The sequence below is a fragment of the Pocillopora damicornis genome, chromosome 10 (assembly GCF_964200805.1).
Source record: "Pocillopora damicornis chromosome 10, jaPocDami1.2, whole genome shotgun sequence".
In the NCBI taxonomy this organism is placed as follows: Eukaryota; Metazoa; Cnidaria; class Anthozoa; order Scleractinia; family Pocilloporidae; genus Pocillopora; species Pocillopora damicornis.
This window is the reverse complement of record NC_142679.1, coordinates 9,589,473-9,608,283: the sequence shown is the minus strand read 5'-3', so window position 1 is coordinate 9,608,283 and position 18,811 is coordinate 9,589,473. Positions and strand designations below refer to the sequence as shown.

At 36.9% G+C, this 18,811-nt stretch overlaps 1 protein-coding gene across 12 annotated transcripts in view; it reads left to right on the top strand.

The window, feature by feature from the left end:
• LOC113673640 (DNA-dependent protein kinase catalytic subunit) overlaps window positions 1–18,811 on the top strand; it is a 159,094-nt gene that overhangs the window by 47,681 nt on the left and 92,602 nt on the right. For all 12 annotated transcript variants that reach the window (XR_016180295.1, XR_016180294.1, XR_016180297.1 and 9 more), the window contains exons 24-33: window positions 5,130–5,240; window positions 10,317–10,436; window positions 12,660–12,810; window positions 13,010–13,131; window positions 13,247–13,436; window positions 15,518–15,576; window positions 15,854–15,934; window positions 16,742–16,810; window positions 17,395–17,502; window positions 18,234–18,332. Coding sequence is in view for 6 of the 12 variants with exons in the window: in XM_089184351.1 (XP_089040477.1) it covers window positions 5,130–5,240; window positions 10,317–10,436; window positions 12,660–12,810; window positions 13,010–13,131; window positions 13,247–13,436; window positions 15,518–15,576; window positions 15,854–15,934; window positions 16,742–16,810; window positions 17,395–17,502; window positions 18,234–18,332 (1,110 nt within the window). In the remaining 6 variants the exon portion in view is untranslated. The remainder of the gene's footprint in view (window positions 1–5,129; window positions 5,241–10,316; window positions 10,437–12,659; window positions 12,811–13,009; window positions 13,132–13,246; window positions 13,437–15,517; window positions 15,577–15,853; window positions 15,935–16,741; window positions 16,811–17,394; window positions 17,503–18,233; window positions 18,333–18,811) is intronic.

Genomic DNA, 18,811 nt, shown 5'->3' with positions numbered 1-18,811 from the left:
ACTTTTAATTTGGAAATTCCAATGGAGAAATCAGGGAAATTGGTCTTCTATATGCTCTATCAGTCGTCTTAACATCATTGACTTGGACAAAGACATCCATTGCTGGTTAAGTATTTACAATCTGCCCCATCTTCCATTGTCTCCTTGGCATTTTTGGGTTTATCACCAAGACAACTTCTCCATTTATTTCCTTTTCCTGCTACTTTTTCCTCACACTTATACTTGTTAGATATTCCTTCATCCAGTGATTCCAAACATGACAAACTAATTCCTGGATTTTTCTCCATTATGTATGTGTATTGTTGTGTCTACATCCAGTTCTCCACCCAGGTGTCTTATGAGAAAATGATTAGGGGTCGTTGCAGGTTAGTCATTGGGATCACTGTTTAATGGTGTTGGTGGTCTGGAATTCATCAACCTCTCCATGCCAGTAAAGATCATCTGTAACTCTTTGTTGTTTACATCTGCATTTCCTAGGATTGCGTTTACAGCCCCTTTCACTGATCTGATCATTTGTTCAAACACTCCTCCAAAATGTGGAGCTTCCATCCAGTGCCAGTCAATGCCTTTGTTAGATGTCATCCTTTCTGAGTTTTTCTTGGTCAAGTTGCTCCACTTACTGATTGATTTCATTGCATCCACTATTGGAGTTGGTGCCATTGTCACTCAGCATATTTTGAGGCCAACCTTGTCTTGTTAACGTTTGAGTTAAGGCATTATGGAAGCCATCTGTATCCAACAAGTATACCATCTTTGTGGAGGCACAGTGGCCTTATGGTTAGTGCGCTTCACCCTGGATCAGGTGGTCTGGGTTCAAGCCCCGGCCAGGGTCATTGTGTTGTGTTCTTAGGCAGGACACTTTACTCTCACAGTGCTCTCTTCACCCAGGTGTACAAATGGGTACCAGCAAATGTGCTGGGGGTAACCCTGCAATGGACTAGCATCACATCCAGGGGGGAGTGGCAATACTCCTAGCCACTTCATGCTAAGAAAAGTGGAGTTAAGCACTGGCCCATATAAAGACTTTACTTTTACTTATACCATCTCTACATAGCAACAAGGTGTTTGGAGGCACAGAAACAAACACGGGCATCGTTTACCTCGAACCTTGGCATGGCCTTGTACTGTTAAATATGGTCCAGAGAAATTGACTGCACCGTGGTTAAATGGCTTGATTGTAGTTTCTAATCATATTGAGGCTGTGGGAGCCATTTACTCAAGAACAGTGTGATTGTGTGTTGGTTGTATACATAAATTACCACACACAAAGATGGAAAAAAGTGTTATGCAATTTCTACCTCCAAAAGGGAATTCATGCTAATTTCATTGTTTGCATACCAGCAAATGACAAGGAAGCACCTGAAATTGCTAATATAATGCAGAGGGAGCACAATAGGAGTCAGTAATTGTAATAGATAATTACTGTGGCAGTCAGCATTATGAGATATATTGCAGCCAGCTGAGGATGTAGCCTGAAGCTGGCTGCAATATATCTCATAACGGTGGCTGCCTTAGTAATTATCTATTAGATAACCATTACTGTAAATGCGAGAATAAAATTCTTCTTTGGAAGCTTTTTGCCATTGGCTAATGCCTTGGTTTTTTCAGGAATTTGTCATGTGCTTCATTGATGATCTGACTTTCTGTTCTCTTCAATCCGTCACTTGTTAGCTCTCTAATAGCATGCTATTCAATGAGTTTCCATTAAGTGCCTCTGAATCGGTGAACCCAACTTTGTACTCATGCCATGGAAATTCCAAATTTGAGCTTGTTTGCTAGCTTTGTTCTTTACCATTTGGAAACACTCATGGGGTCTGGCCTGCTCTGATTTTCTTCTTGATTGCTGGTCATGAAACTGTTTAGCATGTCTTGTTAGGAGCAATTTGTTTGTTCATGGACTTCAGCTTTTAGCACCTCGAGGGTCTATACAGATCCTGTTAACCTCAACTCTGGCCAGTTGTCAATTTCTTGATTAAGGAAGGCTGGCACTTACACCCAATGTGCATTATCAATTAACTCCTCAACTGTCAGTCCTTGTGTACCATAGTCAGCTTAATTTAACTTTCCAGGAACATAACCCCATTGATTGAGGTTGGAATCTTTGTGTATCTCTCCTACTTGATGTTCAATGAGAAGGCTTAAAGTTTAGACCTTGATTATGAATCCAAGAACAGATGTTACAGCTTGCAACTTAGTCAGTTGCCTTGTTTTGTTAAACTCCACAGGCCTTGCACACTAGTTTGGGTAACTGCTTCCATAATTTTTAAGTGGAAATACTTGGTGCCTTAAGTGGAGCCAATGTTGTTTTTGCTGAGATCAAACATCTACTGATCGATCTGTCCTCAAATTTGTATAGGGCGTAAACATACAAACATTTGAATGAACATTTGAACTGTCATATCTTTCTCATTGCTGTAGGAATCCTCTTGTTCTGGAATATCTTGGATCACTTTAGGTTGATGTGAAATCCACTCTCCAACATTTAATCTGGCTAGGTCCTCAAGCTCAGTAATTTTCTCCCATATTGCCCTAGCTTCTTCTATACTCTTAATGGACAGCATCAGATTCTCTCTATAACACTTATTTTGCACTGCTTCCACTGCCAAAGGAAACTGCTCTCTGTGGTAGTGTGTGTTGCTGCCAAACATTCTGAACACAAAACGGACAGCAGCATCCACCAAATACAAATCCCTGAGACTCGTGTATCTGGCTGTGTACTTGGATCAAGATCCCACTGTAGGAATCCATGGTAAGGCCGATCCGCAGGCCGCAGAACTGACTGGTGGTAGTGTGTCAAAGATGTAACTTGGAACCTCTGTGTTAATACTTTTTCCTTGGTACATTACTGAGGCATCAAACACGATCCTGACCTTTGTAGTAGTCGCGTCAGGTTGAATCACTGGAAATGGAGTTATAGCCCGTCAGATTTCCCCTTTCCTTCAGTGGGCATAATGTGTTGAATCTAGTTTTTCTGTACATACTTGTTAATAACTTGTTAGTAAGCAGCTGCTATCTTTTTACTTTGACTTTTCTGTAGTCGTCGATCAGCCAGGGGTCTTTTGCTGACTAGAAGCGGTCTTTCTTCTTTCCAAGGAACTGCTTCTTGGTACCATTTCATGTCAAAGATTCTTGATTCGCTGATCTTTTCCCATGCTATTTGCTTATCTGGAGTGAGCTGCTGCTTAGTAGATACAATTCCAATGTGCTCTAGCTGCCAGTACTTTTTCAGTGTGACAATTAAGTCAACCTCCTGTAAGGTGGAAGTTTTTTCAGACTGCTTTGTTTGGAAGGCTCTGATAAATCTGGTGTAATTGTTCTCTCTCATGTCCTACCAATCTGTTCAATTGCTGTCCATCCCAGTGGGCCAAGCCTTGCACTCAGCCTTACCTGGAACTTCTTTTGTTGTGGTGATGAATTTGTGATTGTGCTGCAAGAAGGACATCAATCATTCCTCTTTTTGCTAGCAGTGGGAAAGGTTTATCTCTCAGATGGAACCATTTTTGTTTTGTTTCCAGATAAGCAATGATGTTATCCTGACCTCACTCTCCATTTTCTTGAATGGCTGTAATAGTTTTGTGGTCAACACTTGGGTGAAAGGACTTGTTCCTTTTGAACTTCTGTTTCCTCTTGGTGGTAACAGTCTGCATTAAGTAAACAGTGATGAGTATTGATGCATCTGTCAATTTTGCATTCTTGGTAATTTGAACATGAGTTTCAAAGATGATCATTACCTAGACATCTATTTCAAAGACCCAGGCGCTGGGGTCTACCTGCTTGCTAACTTCTTCTATTTCCTTGTTTTTCTTCTTTTTATTCTCCTAGTCTTGTAACTTAGAACAAACAATCTCTTATACTTTCAAAAATCCTCATTACTTCATCTCTCAACCTCTCCTAGCATCCTATTTACCTCCACTATGTTGCATGTATCATACTTCTCATCTAATACCAATACAGCTAACTGGTTAAGCATCTGAGTTAAATAATTTAAATTATTGAACTTGACATTTTTTTTCTCTCCTTTCAACACTCCAAGAACTGTATGTAATTTACTGTCTTGATTGCCTTTGTTTTCCATTGTGTCTATATTCTACCCAGAAAAACTGAATTCTGACATGTTTCTACTCCTAGTGTCAGTGACTGATGTGTCTCTTCAAACCCAAAATCTTGCAAAACTGACCTGAAATAACCCCTACAATCCAGCTGAAAGGACCAAAATTTTCTGATGGCTTTCCTGACAGTCCTCAAAATCTGGAAAAACTGATCAGAAAACCTCTTCAAATGCAGAAGGAACAATACAGGTCCAGTTAAACTTCAATTCTCAAATCCACTTTTTTGTACGTGCAACTGAACCTATTATGTCATTAAAATTTAAACCAATTGAATCAACCAATGAGTGCACGTCTGAAATCAAACAATAAAGATGAAATAAAGTCTGTTATTGTGCGGCTCACAAAGTAAATGCCAACTGAGTTTTTTGAAAACTTTTATCAATTCCATAAATACAGAAAAGGTTGCAACAAATATCATACAGCTTATTTAAGTTGCATTAAAGGGATAAGTGAAGGGTCAACAGCCTCTTTGTAAGCCATCTTTTGCTGCTGATGTAGCATGGAAGAAAATCTGGTTTACATGATGGGTTGAGGTGGACATTGGAAGTTTGTCATTTCCATAGTTGGATGTGAGCTTTTGCATACTGAGTATGCTCAGAGACCTGATGATTTTGTGAGAGGAGATTAGTCTATATGTGTATACAAGTGATGTATTTAGCCATTGACTGGTAATCATTCAAAATTTATTAGAAATGGAATTTATTTGAGTATGTGCCACACCTGAGTGTTAGGGGCTCTTTGAGATCCACTCAAACCAGTATGTTCATGTAAATAGGATTCATGCCTCCCTAACTATGTAATTTATTAGCTTGTTGTATGGAACTTTTCATTTCATTAGACTAAAAGGTTACAGCAAACTAAGAACATAGCGGTGACAGATATAAAAATAGATATGGTGATCCTTTAACGGAGGATCCTATGTCACCCTTACCAAGATGGAGGATCCTAGAACAAACTTAGATGTTAAATGTGTTAGGCTTATAATTATATTGATATATTTTATGCAATTTTGTTTTTTAGAATATTAAGGCAGAAAAACCAGATCTAAGGAGTAAAGACCTAAATCTTGAAATTGTAGATACTTCAGACTGTATGACATGCTTTGTTCTCTTCCACAAGTTCACAAAAGAGGTATGTTATATGTACATATAAGAGTTTTGATATTAGGCATGTTGTGGTTGGTTGATACTGGGTAAGTTAGTGTTATCAACTGAGCTGATGATGTAAATTAGCCATTGTAGAGAGTTGAAAGGCTGATATTTTGAGCATTAGTCCTTTGCCAGAGTGATTGGAGGAATTGTGGGTTGTGTGTGGGGTTATATGCAGAAAATAGAGCTATGTTATTGGTGGGAATATGGTGACAGGAAAACAAGAATAAATTAGTTGAGTGAAATGCACTCTATGATATCATGGGGATGAAGGGTGCCAATTTGGAAGATAAATTTTTGTTCCAGAGTCAAGCAGCTTTCTGACACCTATTTTTATGCAAAAGTTGACAAAGATCTCACTTTAATCGACCAAAACATTATTTCCAACTTCTACAGACAAACGAATGGCATAGCCATCAGTACTAAAATGGGACCAAGCTATGCCAATATTTTTGTAGGTTTCATCAAATATCTTTTTCAGTCAATACCACAACCCCAAACCTGAACTTTATGGCTGCTACATTGACAACTGCATTGGTGCTACCTCCTCTACTAGAGGGGAGCTCACTCAATGTAAAACTGTTGTCAATTCCTTTTACCTGGCTCTTAAGTATACATGAGAAATTTTAAGGTAACATATTCAAGCTAGTTATCTGATAAATAAGACTGTCTGGGACCCGAAATTGTTCAAATTCTGAGGAATTAGCTTCACTCATGCCAAATAATTGCCTCAACATTCTCTCGATACACTTCAGTGGGTTCCATAATCAATATTGAGTAGAAAACTTCAACAAGACACTTGTTAATATGTATCATAGTGATTATGTCTTCTTTTTCTAAGCTTGAGCGAGCAAATGATAGGAATGAGTCAAATCATGGTCCAGTTACTAGTATCTGTTGTTTCATGAATTGTACCATTTGAGGATGTTGCTCTCCAACTCTTTAGGCAGTGTTGTGAATGCACCATTTGTGAGAACGTGTGTTTTTCTAGCCACACTTTTCATTATAAATACCAAAAATACTAATATTTTGGTTCTTTTGACAATCATGTGATAGCTCTTAGCAGTAAAGCAGAAACGAGGTAAAGTATTCCAACACAACTTGTACCAATTTTTAGATTTCTTTTAAAAATATAAAAAAATCGAAACATTATTCAGTGACACCAAACAGCTTCTACTGAAGTTGCGCATGCTTCATTGGAAGATATCATTTCGGATTATAAAATTCTTGGTCGAAATGGGTACTGCAAATGCATACTTAGAGGATACAAAAACAAAGTGCAGAAACTAGCTCAATGGTAAAACTGGTCAAAATGGTCAAACAAGCTGAACTGGTTCAATGGCTTACAATGATCAAACTAGTTGAAATGGCTCAAACTGACAAAATGCCTAAACTAGCTTATTGGTCAAACAAACTGAAATGGTTCGTGTCTAAAAATTAAGGTCATACTACCTGAAATAAATGAAACCAACAAAACCAAAAAACTAGCTGAATTGGCTCAAGTGGTTAAAATACTGTGAAATTCGGAAAATAAGCCCTGGGGCTTATATTTTTCAAAGGACCTTTTGAGGGGCTTATTTTTTTAAGGGGCTTATATTCGGAGGGGCTTATTATAGGAGGGAAATCTGCATTTCAAAATTGGTTGGGCTCATAATTGGAGGGAAATTTGTGTCAAAATTTTTGAATGTGCAACTGGTAATACTAGGGTTTTGGCTAGAAATTTGTAACAATTTAATCACACTGAAAATGCCAAGTTCAAACACAACAGCAATAAACTAGACTAGAATGGAAATACAGTAAAAACAGTAATGCAGATCAGGCTGGACAAACCAACAAAATGCAGAAACAAGTGAAATTTGTTGAACTGTATAAAATGGTCAAACACTACTGATTTTTCCGTGTGTTTGTTTGGAACATATTTATTCGTAAACTTTTCACATTTAACCATTTCCAATTTATTCGGGCTCATTCAAGTCCTTTCATTCTAGTAAATCAAAAAAATATATAAAAACCACAGTAGCTTTTGGAATAGATTTGCTTGTTACTTGCTTTCACTATGCACCTGCATGTCAGTACTTTTTTTGTTCATTACTAGTGAAATTTTAGGAAAATATAAGTGTTAATAATGGTCTTTCTGGAAAAAATTGGTTCTCACGGTAGTTGGCAGCTGAGTATATAGTCATGATTTCAATTTCTTTTCATACAATAGTTTCCCACACCAACCTTGCATAGATAAGCAGAAACTTTTAATTACTTCTCCACTTTTATTTCCTAAGCTGCTCCACTGTAATTAAGGTAGATATATTTTCTATACCAGAGCTGTGAATTCTCACCTAAGTTTCCTTCAATGAAACATTGTTTCTAATCATGAAAGAGGGGGTCCAAACTCTTCAATTTTGAGATTGCCACATTGATCTGCTCTTGGATGCGCTTTTTTTGTGATTGTATCTGGCTGAAAGCACTCAGCCAGACACCGCTTCTTCATGATGCTCCTGAAAGAAATTGATGAAGTGAATGTAATAGAATCTAACTTCAGTCAACTATGTATGCAGTTTTTTAAACAAAACTTTGATGGTGACAAAAATAATTCAAAGATAGCCGGCACGGTAGTGAACACTTTCTTGAACTCTGGAGTATTTTGCCATTCAAAACGACATATACCAGTAGGATAAAAAGAATCAGAAATATTAATTTTTTTGCAGAAATTGTCATTAGTAATTTATAAGCGCAATTGCGCGTCGTTTTCTTTAGAAAAAAAAAAGTTGGTACATGGGATATTTACCACCCCAAAATGGGAATGAGAAGGCTTTGAATTAGAAGAGTATTTTTATAATTGGCAACAAGTAAAAAGGATTATTATCAGAGGGGGACATGGGGGGTTCTGAATACGGCAACATCGCAAACAAAATGGAACTAACACCGCATCGCCCAAAAATATCATCAAAGCACCGACATCGCAACATAGTCTAAGTATCAGCATTTAAATGTTTTGGTTTCACTCATCCTTACCACGGCTTGTCTTTGGCTGGCCGACAGTGCATGTGGTAGAGGTCCATGGGTCAAGTAAAATATTACTGAATTTGGTCAGGGGTCAGTCAGCTAATGCTTATTTAAGATAAACTTGGATTTATTGCTTATTTTGTTGGACAATTTCCATGCTTTTATCAAAATCTAGTTTTTAAAAGGGTTAGGGAATAGACTGCAACTCAGAAATGTTTTATTTCATCGAAAACAGTTGGTTTGGGCAACACCGCAATGCGAGTTGTTCTTCACCACAATACCACATGAAAAAAAAAAAAGGTCAACTTAGTACCTTAATTATTACAGCATGCACCACTTATTTGCTACCAAACTGCCTTACACGAGTCTGCTAGGTTCCAGTCCTTTAATAGAATGCTAGTACATTAGTATGCAAGTCATTCGTGATAATTCAAGAGGTGATGTTAGTATGCTAGTATGTTGGTACACAAGAGACATGCAGTCCTTTAATCAAACCCTAGTACATTGGTAAGCAAGTCATTCGTGCTTGTTTGAGAAGTGTAGTTAGTAGACTAGTATGTTGGTACGCTAGTGACCTGCAGTCCTCTGATCAAATGCTTCTACATAAGAACACAGGTCATTCATGGTTGTCGAAGAAGTGGAGTTAGTACACTAGTACATTGGTACACAAGAGACATGCAGTCCTTTTATCGAACCCTAGCACGTTGGTACGCAAGTCATTCATGCTTGTTAGCTAGTATGCTAGTGACATGCAATCCTCTGATCGAATGCTTGTACATAAGAATGCAGATCATTAAAGGTTATCAGAGAAGTGGAGTTAGTATGCTAATATGTTGGTACACAAGAGACATGCAGTCCTTTAATCATACTGGTGAACAGCGTTAGTACTGTAGTACTAATGAATAAGCAAAAAACTAAAAGAGATCTTTCCTAAAATGGGCAGCATATGCGCATCCAAACCAGTCATTAGACACTTTCATCTCCCTAATCATTCTAAGAAGCATATGGCAGTTTGTGGCCTTTCCCTACATCTAGGCAGTTCAGAAAGCCACAAAACTCTAGAACAAAAATTTATCTTCCAAATCAGCACTCTTAATTCCCAAGGTATCAACAAGTGGTTTCAATTCAACTAATTTATTCTTTTTTTGTCGCGGTATTCCCACTAATACCCTAGCTCCATTTTCTGCTTATAATCCCACACACAACCCACAATTCCTCCAATCACTCTGACGAAGAGCTAACACTTGAAACATCAGCCTTTAAACTCTTTATGGTGGCCAATTTATGTTATCAACTCAACAGATAACACCAAGTTACCCTGTTATACCCTTCCACTGATGCAGCACCACAGTTTCTTTAGAAACTTACCCCCTTTATTTGTTGGTTGATACAGTTTGCTCCATTAAAGTCAAGATGTATGGTAAGCTCTAGTGAGCTGTATTTATTTTTTCTGCCTGGTCTGACCCAAACATATATGTAAACAACACTTGCGTAGTCAAATTTGCTGTAGATAGCTGTAGTGAGTAGACCACAATTTTTTTGGATGATTAGAAGTACAAACTGATCCTCACAGGCAAACTGTGATAAAAGGAATTGCAGAAAAAGGAGTCAGGAAAAAAATCCAGCTATGGCAAGGTTCAAACCTGTGCCTCCCAGATACTAGTTGGGCACTACTACCAATGGAGCAATAAAGCCACAAAGTGGAGTAAAGAGGAACTTTAGTGGGTTCTTTTTTCCTTTGAGAGGGATACCATCATGATTAAACAAGTAATTCAAGTAAATCAGTCGGTGTAAACTCTCGTATAAGTTGTTGAGAGTTTAGCTCTCAGAATATCAAGCATTTCAAAGACCTTAAACATGTCAGAGCAGGGAAAGTTCCATCCAATTGATGCTTTTCCATTTTCTCTCAACTGAGATAGTTTTGGTTTTTCTACTGTAATAATTATTTTGATAGCCTGTTTTATTACTTAAGAAGTTTCATGAAATTTATGATCTTAATTCACATATCTCATGAGGGTGATATTCATTTAAATACACAGTGTTGTTTGCTTGATTGCAGGTTCTTGTAAGAATGCAGCAGTATAAGGATGATCTGCTGGTTTCGTGTTTAAGGCTTGTTCTCTCACTCCCTTTGGAATTAGTCAGACTTGATGTTGTCTCCTCGGTGGCAGCATTAAAGGTAAGAAACTTCATTGCTGTAAAACTACAGGGTATGAAGTGAGGTCTTAATGGTCTTAATGGTTCACAGGTTACTGAATTTGCGGTATTTATTCGCGTACTTGAATACTTCCTTAATCTCAGTCACTTCACATGCAGCATCTACTGTAGTTATTCGGTTATAAGGCGCACTCGGCTATAAGACGCACCCCCAATTCGGCAACTTCATTATTGCATGTTTTCAAACTGAGAAAATCGCTAAAATACTTGGTTATAAGGCGCACTGTTGTTTGGGGAGTAAAGATCGGTCAAGTTTATTGTAAATTCTTTCATAAGCTTACAAAAAAGCGAAAAAGTCGCGTATTGATTTTAGTTTACCGTTAATCAACAAAAGCAGAATTGTCGCACACGCGACCACGCACACAAACAAAAGCCTTGATTAAACAAGATGTACCGCCGAGAATGCAGGTCTCAGTGCACTAAAAAGGCTGAAAGGATGAAGAAGGTATTTACCTCTTCGCTTGTTTATTTTCGTTTCGTTTGGTGACGTATCAAATTACTAAGCACGTGCTCTCGAGCACGTATCACATCTGTATGCAAATTTGACTTCGCTTGTCTTTTCAGAACCACTATATTCATAAAAGTCAATGTGTGTGTGTCATTTTATTTGCTTGAAATCGTACCAGTAACTGTGATAAAAAAAAATTGTTTTGGGAAAATATTCGCCTATAAGACGCACCCAAACTTTGGCGGTAATTTTTAGTAGAAATTAGGAATTTCTTGAAAAAGACGGTGCGCCTTATAACCGAATAACTACGGTAAATGCCAAGATATGCATATCCTGTTTACACAAGGGTCCTTGACAAAAAACAGAAAGTTCAAAGTAGCTACTTTGGATTAACTGAAATAGTAATAATGGTAATTATTGAAAATATCAGGGTTACCAGTTTAGCCATTGAACTTTTGTCAATATTGGCCCTCTTTAAACAATTTTTGAAGTATTAGATACATATTGATACCAAAAAAATTAAAAGCATTGAGAAATCAGTCACAAATATGATCAAATGCTAAATAAAAATGAAAGTCTGAAATATAGGAATTAACAACCACTGCACTTAAATGGTAAAGTTTGTTGGCCATGAATTTCACAGCACCTGACTTTAAAATAGCTCCCAGAAACATCTGATCTGAAGACATTTACTAACTGCATCTGTGTGGTTGGTCCTCTCCTCTCTCAGTGAGCAGCTTCCATCCCAAAAGTTCAAGAAGTCAATGCTTGAGAGTTTTTTTCTGACAAACTTTTTATCCATATATATATATATATATAACTAGTTAGTTCTCTTTGCTACAGCCATGCCTAGGAAGCATAGATTAATATGGAATATAAATCACACTTGTAGGTAAAGTACACCTTGAGTTTGGCAACTTGAAATTTGGAAAAAAAGTTCTCACACATAAGCTGCACCCCTGATTTGTAATGAAAATGTTGATCACAAAGGTGTGGCTCACCTCTATTAAGCAGTCACCCTTATGAAGTGGTTGTGGTCACCCTTCACTGTGTTCCAATGGCCTGTTTTCATTGTCCTCAAAGTGTATTGAACAGTCATTTCAAGGGGAACCACTCAAATAAAACTCAGAATAATCTTCAAATCCATTTTGGTAGTACTTTTGAGCTAGTATTTGTGCATCAAGTGGTCAATTATGGCTAAGTATGGGTTTTTATGAATAGTTTTTCAGAATACCCCTATTCTGTAGAACCTGCATTAAGCACTCATCCTGTATTAAGCAGACACCATGCCGTTCCCCATGAGTGATTGCCCAATACAGGTTCAACTGGAAGTGAGATACCAGTAGTTATCAAGTACAACAAGTAGATTCATGAACATTTCTATGGAAGATTTAATGGGGGTCCAATCAAAAGCCTATTCAGAATATTTTTTAGCTCCACTTTCATGAGATTCAGCTGATGAGAAGCAAGGTCCAGGAACAATTTTGTTTTTGGTTCATTTTCAGAGATAGAATTAGACAAGAAATAGATAACAACATCCTATCCATCTTAATTTGTGAAACTTGAGAGCCAGTGAGAAAGTCATCGATGTACATTTTGTTAATAAAATTATTCTACTCAGGCTTGTCGAATACTTTGTTTCTGCCTGCATGGCTCTGATCTCAGGGGCCCTCTTTGCCTTTAACTGTTTTCAACTTTTTTTGGCCTCAAAAATTACCTCTTCCCATATTTTCTCAGCTTACCTTTAAGCTTGGTTTGAGCTACACCCCCTTGGCTCAAGCTGGTCTGAATGCCTTAGAGAACTGGACTATGGCCCTTCCTGCCGATGAACTGAAGCCATATCTTGGTGAAATCTTGCAGTGTTTGGATAGCTACCTCAAGACATCAGGTAATTAAAGTAAATCCTTTTAAGATAATGATAATCCTTGATTTTATGACATTGTAGTGAGGCCCTGAGTCTTTTTGGGACTATTTGTTCAATGAATAGCTTTTGTGATTCATAACTCCATGGGCAGCTGGAGAAATGAGGCACTTTTACTTGGTCTTTCAGCATCCTTTAAATGGGCTCCCTTCTTATCAATTTTCAGGTGACATCCAGTTACATGATGACCGCAACACAATTGTACTCACTACATCATCCAACCGTAATTCACGAGGCAGGAAACTTCCACTCAAACTTTTAAAAATGAAACCACAATCACAGCATCACGTGAGTTTTTTAAGTTCAATAATCCACTTTATAGAGAAAAGTGTATTTCAACCTCATTGCTTGCTTTCAATAAGAATGAATGCTAAAAGATTTTATTTTTGACATGATTTCTCAGATGACATCGACTCCTGTGGCAAAGGTTCGTCACAGGATTCTGAGGATGTTTGGTGCCTTAGGTGGTGAAACAAACATTTTGCTCCTTGATGACATGGAAAGAAATCCTTCCAATGCAGTGGTTTGGGACACTGAAAACCATCTAACATTTGCTGTTCCTTTTCAAGACATGAAGCCCAGTATTTATTTAGGTAAACTTTCAATGCCCTTTACAATTGTGTTAGCTTGACCTCAATATGTGTATTGTTGACACAAGACTCTTGCCTTCCATCCTTGGAAAGCAGGGAGATGTGTTTTATCATGTCAAGGCAAGATAATTCTGATATGCATGTGCAGGTCCTCAGCCATCTACTTACTTTTGGATTAATGATACACCCTTGAAGATTCAGACCCAAAATGGCTTGGTTATTGGGATGTATGAAGATGAAGAATGGAAAGCACTCCTTAGGCATGAAATAAGAGCTCATGCACATACAGTCCTTGGAATGTCTTTTTCTAAATATTATCTTATTGCCCACAGAAATATTTCAAAGCGCTATCTTGGTCACTTGGAGTTAATGACAATTATTGCATGCACTGAACATCTTTACACCTATGTTACTCTAGCTGTGAAGTCTCTTAAAGCAATACTATAGACATTATTGGAGTATTGAAATTGGAAGGAGCACTTTCAATTTGAAGTGTTTATGCTATGTAGCCTGTATCCTAAAAATAATAGGTTGTGATTAGTCATTGTCGTAAATAACACTTTCAAAAGAGAGATGCAATTGTTTGTCTCATGATGTGGATTGCTACATATGTGCAGTATGCAGTCTTGAAAATATGTAGCTACCACAAAATTTGTTAGAATTTGTGATAAAAAGAAGTTTTGTTGGTGAATTATGTCATTCAAAGTCCACTGCTATTCAGTTCACCCATTTGAAAGTAACACTTTATCAAAATAAGAGTATAATTTAATCCCTCATTTCCTTCAAGTCACCTCTGTGTTTAAATTTTCCAAAAGTATTTCTTCTTTTTCTTGGAAGAAAAGAAGTACTGTTACAACAACCTAAATGGAGTGAAGAGCTGTTGTCAGTTGAGAGTTATAAGTCCAGTTTGAGTAACTGCTTGTTAAATTTTGCTGTGATATTTCTGGCTGTATGACTCAAGTAGCCAATGCCAGTTGTGATTGGTCAGTTTTCATGCATGGGTAATGTTGGGTAAATCATTCAATTTGGCAGTTTGTGGAGTAAGTGCCATATTTCTGTTGTGATAGTAAGTTAGACAAAATAATACCTTTCAAGAGCCTTTGGTTGAATGTAGTCAGTGCTGTGTAGTATAGATTAAGTACAAACCAGACCACTGACTGGGACTATGTGCTTTACTGAACTTGGACACTTTGTTCTATAACCTTCACTTTCTCTTGTTGTCAGATTTTTGATGTTGTATGATCTTGTATTTTTGATCTTGTATGATCTTGTATTTTTGATCTTGTATGATCTTGTATTTTTGATCTTGTAAGCTATCTTGCCTGTCAGAGCAAATAACTGGCTGGTTAACCAAGGAAGATTAGTGGCTCAAACTCTCCCCATAAGCTTTAGCACATGTTTACAATGTATGTGACCTTCTTTTGAAGTTGTTGTTGAAAGTAAACCACAAATTTTGGTTGCTACACTATATGTAGATCTTTGAATATCAATTGCGTCTTGACTAGCCAGTGCCAAATCATACCTTAACTTACAATTCATTGGGTGTTAGAAACATTCAAGGCAATAAATCTCCAGGCAATGATGTGTTGACTGCTAAGTTCTTCAAAGATGTCTTTGATCTTGTTGGAACTGATCAGATAAATAGTTTAAATCAAGCTATTGAAGATGTAAATTACCTTTAAATACTTATAACTTTTAATAATTTCTAATTTAATTGAGAATTCATTGCTGCAATGACTATAAATTTGGTCCCTGAATTCAGCAAAATCTCAATATTGTTTTAAGTTAGGAGCCTTGCATATTATGACATGTATTGTAGGAAAAAGGAAAAAAGATTTCTGAAGTCAGTAAAATCAAAGTATGTCACCTTCAAGTGTTGAACCACTGAACTTCAGTAATCAAACTTTTAGCACTCTGTCATGTGAACTTTATGGTGCCACTGCTCAGTCAATATGCTAACATATAAGAGAGTGACAGGTTAGCATACTGAATAAAACTTCTACACTATGAGTGCCAAACAAGGGAAGGGATGAGAGATGTTGCATTGCTTGGATCCTTTTGACAAAATCTTGGTTGTTTCACAGATCCTTTCTTACCAAGGGTGGTAGAGCTTGCGACAAAATCAAGTGATAGGCAAACAAAGGTAATGCTGTGTACTTCTTGTTGCTTATTGTGCTGTGTTGTGATGTATATTTTGAGCAGGTTCGACACTCGTTTTAATGAAAGCACTGTACATTCTGAATAAATGTTATTCAATGAGGAGTTAACCAAAGGAGATAACATACACTTCTCTTGGATATAGGTACAGATATAGGTACCCAAGGAAAAGTTTTAATTTGGTGTCCTTTCTCTTCATGTTAAGGAATAATTATTCATCATTTAATTTGTTGGTGGTAACTGTTGTGGAATAAATTCAACAGGTTGCAGCGTGCGAATGTCTTCACTCTCTTGTGCTCTACATGCTTGGTAGAAGTGTGACTCAGCCCCAAGGGTTCAAGAAAGTAAGAACATGTATTATTGTTACCTTTCTTGTTATTGTAGATTTGATTGAGTTCATGCCCTTTCATGGTGATGGTCCTTAACCCTAGAGAGGGCCATACCTTTTCTGATATTTGAATTGTAAAGGAACTACTTGTTTGATTTAACAGTACTGCGCAAAAGTTATGCCTTTTTTTTTTGTTCTTGATGTACTCATCACTTAACCATTAGGTGCTGTTATCAATGCTGCGATAAACTCATTAAGTTACAGCCTATCATTGTTTATCGAAATATTTAATCTACATATTTCCCATGTTGCCTGCCTTGTTTCCTTATGTTGTAACAAACTTCAACTCATTATGCTTCTGCACAAGTTGCTGTCATCTAATGCTGCTTTTGCTGAGACAGTGAAGCCCCTTAGGCACATTGTTTATAATACATTAAACAAACTGGGGAGGCAATTGTGCTTGAACAAGATAAAGAAATATATGTTTGTCCCTAAACAAAAACTTGCTCAGGTGATATATCCTTTTAGCAATGAATGTATCCCTGGCTCTGCCATAAATTGATGGAGCAGTAAATCAGTGATTATGTACTGCATGCTCTATCATATATTGCCAGAACAGTATATTCCTGGAACGATTTATCATTGAGGCAAGATATTGCAGAAAGCTTGGATGCCTTGTCAATATATTGTTCTGAGGTGTTGATAAAATGCACAATATATTGGAAGAAAAAAGCACAATATTGGATCATAATCCTTTGAATTACTTTTGCACAATACTGTAACAATTGATTTTTAAAATGAGCACTAACTTTTTTTTTTATAGAGTCCTATGGAAAAGTTGTGGAAGCATGTGTTTCCTACACTACTGCAGCTGGCATGTGATGTAGAACAGGTGCATTAAATGTGCTTCTATTCTGGAAAAAAAATTGTTTAGCTTTTTTTTGAGCTGGACTTTTTCTGTTATAACTTCATGGTAAATGGAAACAAATTAAGTTTTCTAGTAAGACATCACATAAGGGAGTTTACTCTTCGATTCCCAGGGGTACTTATTGTATTTTTTCTTTCCTTGACTTACTTGGTAAATGGAAACAAGGTCTCTGGTTAGAAAAGAGCTAAAGGGCTAAATCCTTTTCCAACAAACCTTTAACAACATTTGTTAAAAATTTGACTTGAGTACTTGACCTGAAAGGCTCTAGTCAGTGTTCTGCATACCAACCATATGGGATGTGCGAGCTGGATAAAGGTATTTTACATTGGATGAAATGTGTAGCCATAGGGAAGGTTTACAGGTTTTGAATTGAGGATGAATTAATTGCCTACCAGAATAGCCAGAAGGATTAAATCATTAATCTTCCTAATGCATTGGTTTAATGAATTGAAGAAATAGCATAGCTAATACCTGTGGGAATGAAGTGTTTTCTTTTATTTAGTCAGAGTGATAATTTAATGTTAAGGGTTTGCTTTTGTTTATGTTAGGTGTCAGAGCAGCTTTTCAAGCCATTAGTTTTCCAGCTGATACACTGGTTTACCAACAACAGAAAATATGAGAGTCCTGAGACAATGGCTCTGTTAGATGCAATGCTGGTATGTTATTTAGCAAACTATTCCATGTGAATTTATTTGAATTTGCTGCATTCTAAAGTTTATTAGTAAATATGTGGTTTGCTGGAATGGAGTGATCACTTTTCAGTTAACAAGTAAAATCCTTGTTAATTCTGAATCATTTGCAAACAGATTGCACTCTTGCGATTTACCCACCAAATCGTTCAGAACAAAGAATGTCAAAAGCCTACCAAGATATCAAACCTGCCATTCAAGCATCAACCCTTGTTGGGTTGGTACCCCCTCCTTATGAAATTTTGGAAACCCAGCTAGTCTAAGTACAATGCCTTTCTTTGCTTTTTAAGTAGTTGCCTTGTGCTTGTTTTTTTATTTATTATTTATTCTGGAAGAACCCACTAAAAATTTGTCTTGCCACCAATATGTGGTGCATTTGGTTTTAGCACCCTAGCTAATACATGTATCTGGGAGAAACAGAACCCTGTCAGCTAGAGCCTCATATTACCTACTTTGTTTTCTGCAAATTCAACAATTGTTGTTTACTTCTGACTCTTTTTACTTTTGAGGTTGACATGTGCATGTTTATTTTGATTGACTGAATTTAAGCAGCTTCAGATTTTTATGTTGTGGGTTTTTGCATTATTTGAAGACAAATATGAAAAGGGTATTTATAGTCCTAAGCAAGGGAAGTGTTGAGTTCTGGAAACAATTTCTTATATTGTGTTTTTAAATTTTGATTAATTTTAATTTGACAGGATGGCGTAGTTCATCATGTGGATGCTTCCCTGCGTGACTTCAGTGCACAGTGTATAAGGGAATTCCTGCAGTGGTCCATCAAGCAGACAAGTGGAAAGGTAAATAATTTTCTATATTTCTCACTTTGCAAAGAAGAGTGTGAGTTTGGCAAAAGTGCAAATTTTTGGGCCTTTCAGTGAAAACTGATAAATTTTAAGTAACTAGGAAATTATATACAACCAATTTCAGACTGAATATATCAAACTAAATGCTTTTAAATGTAGCCACAAGGTTGCAGCTTTGAATTTACAAGCTTGACTTTTCTCTGGACATGGCTCATTGGACTTGGAAAATATTAGTTCAGGTGATGAAAGGCAGCTGGAACAAACATACTTTCAAAAAATTAAATATTCAAGAATTTCTGGTCTTCTAAGGCATTGGACAGGAGTGTCAAAATGTTGGGTCTATGAATTGTAACTTTTCATTTACATTCATTTAATCTTTAAACCAGAGTAGCATCAAACCATGTCTGATATGTATGTATATTGTGCAAAGGTGTCATACAAATTTTGGAAATTTTGACACCAGTTATTGTATT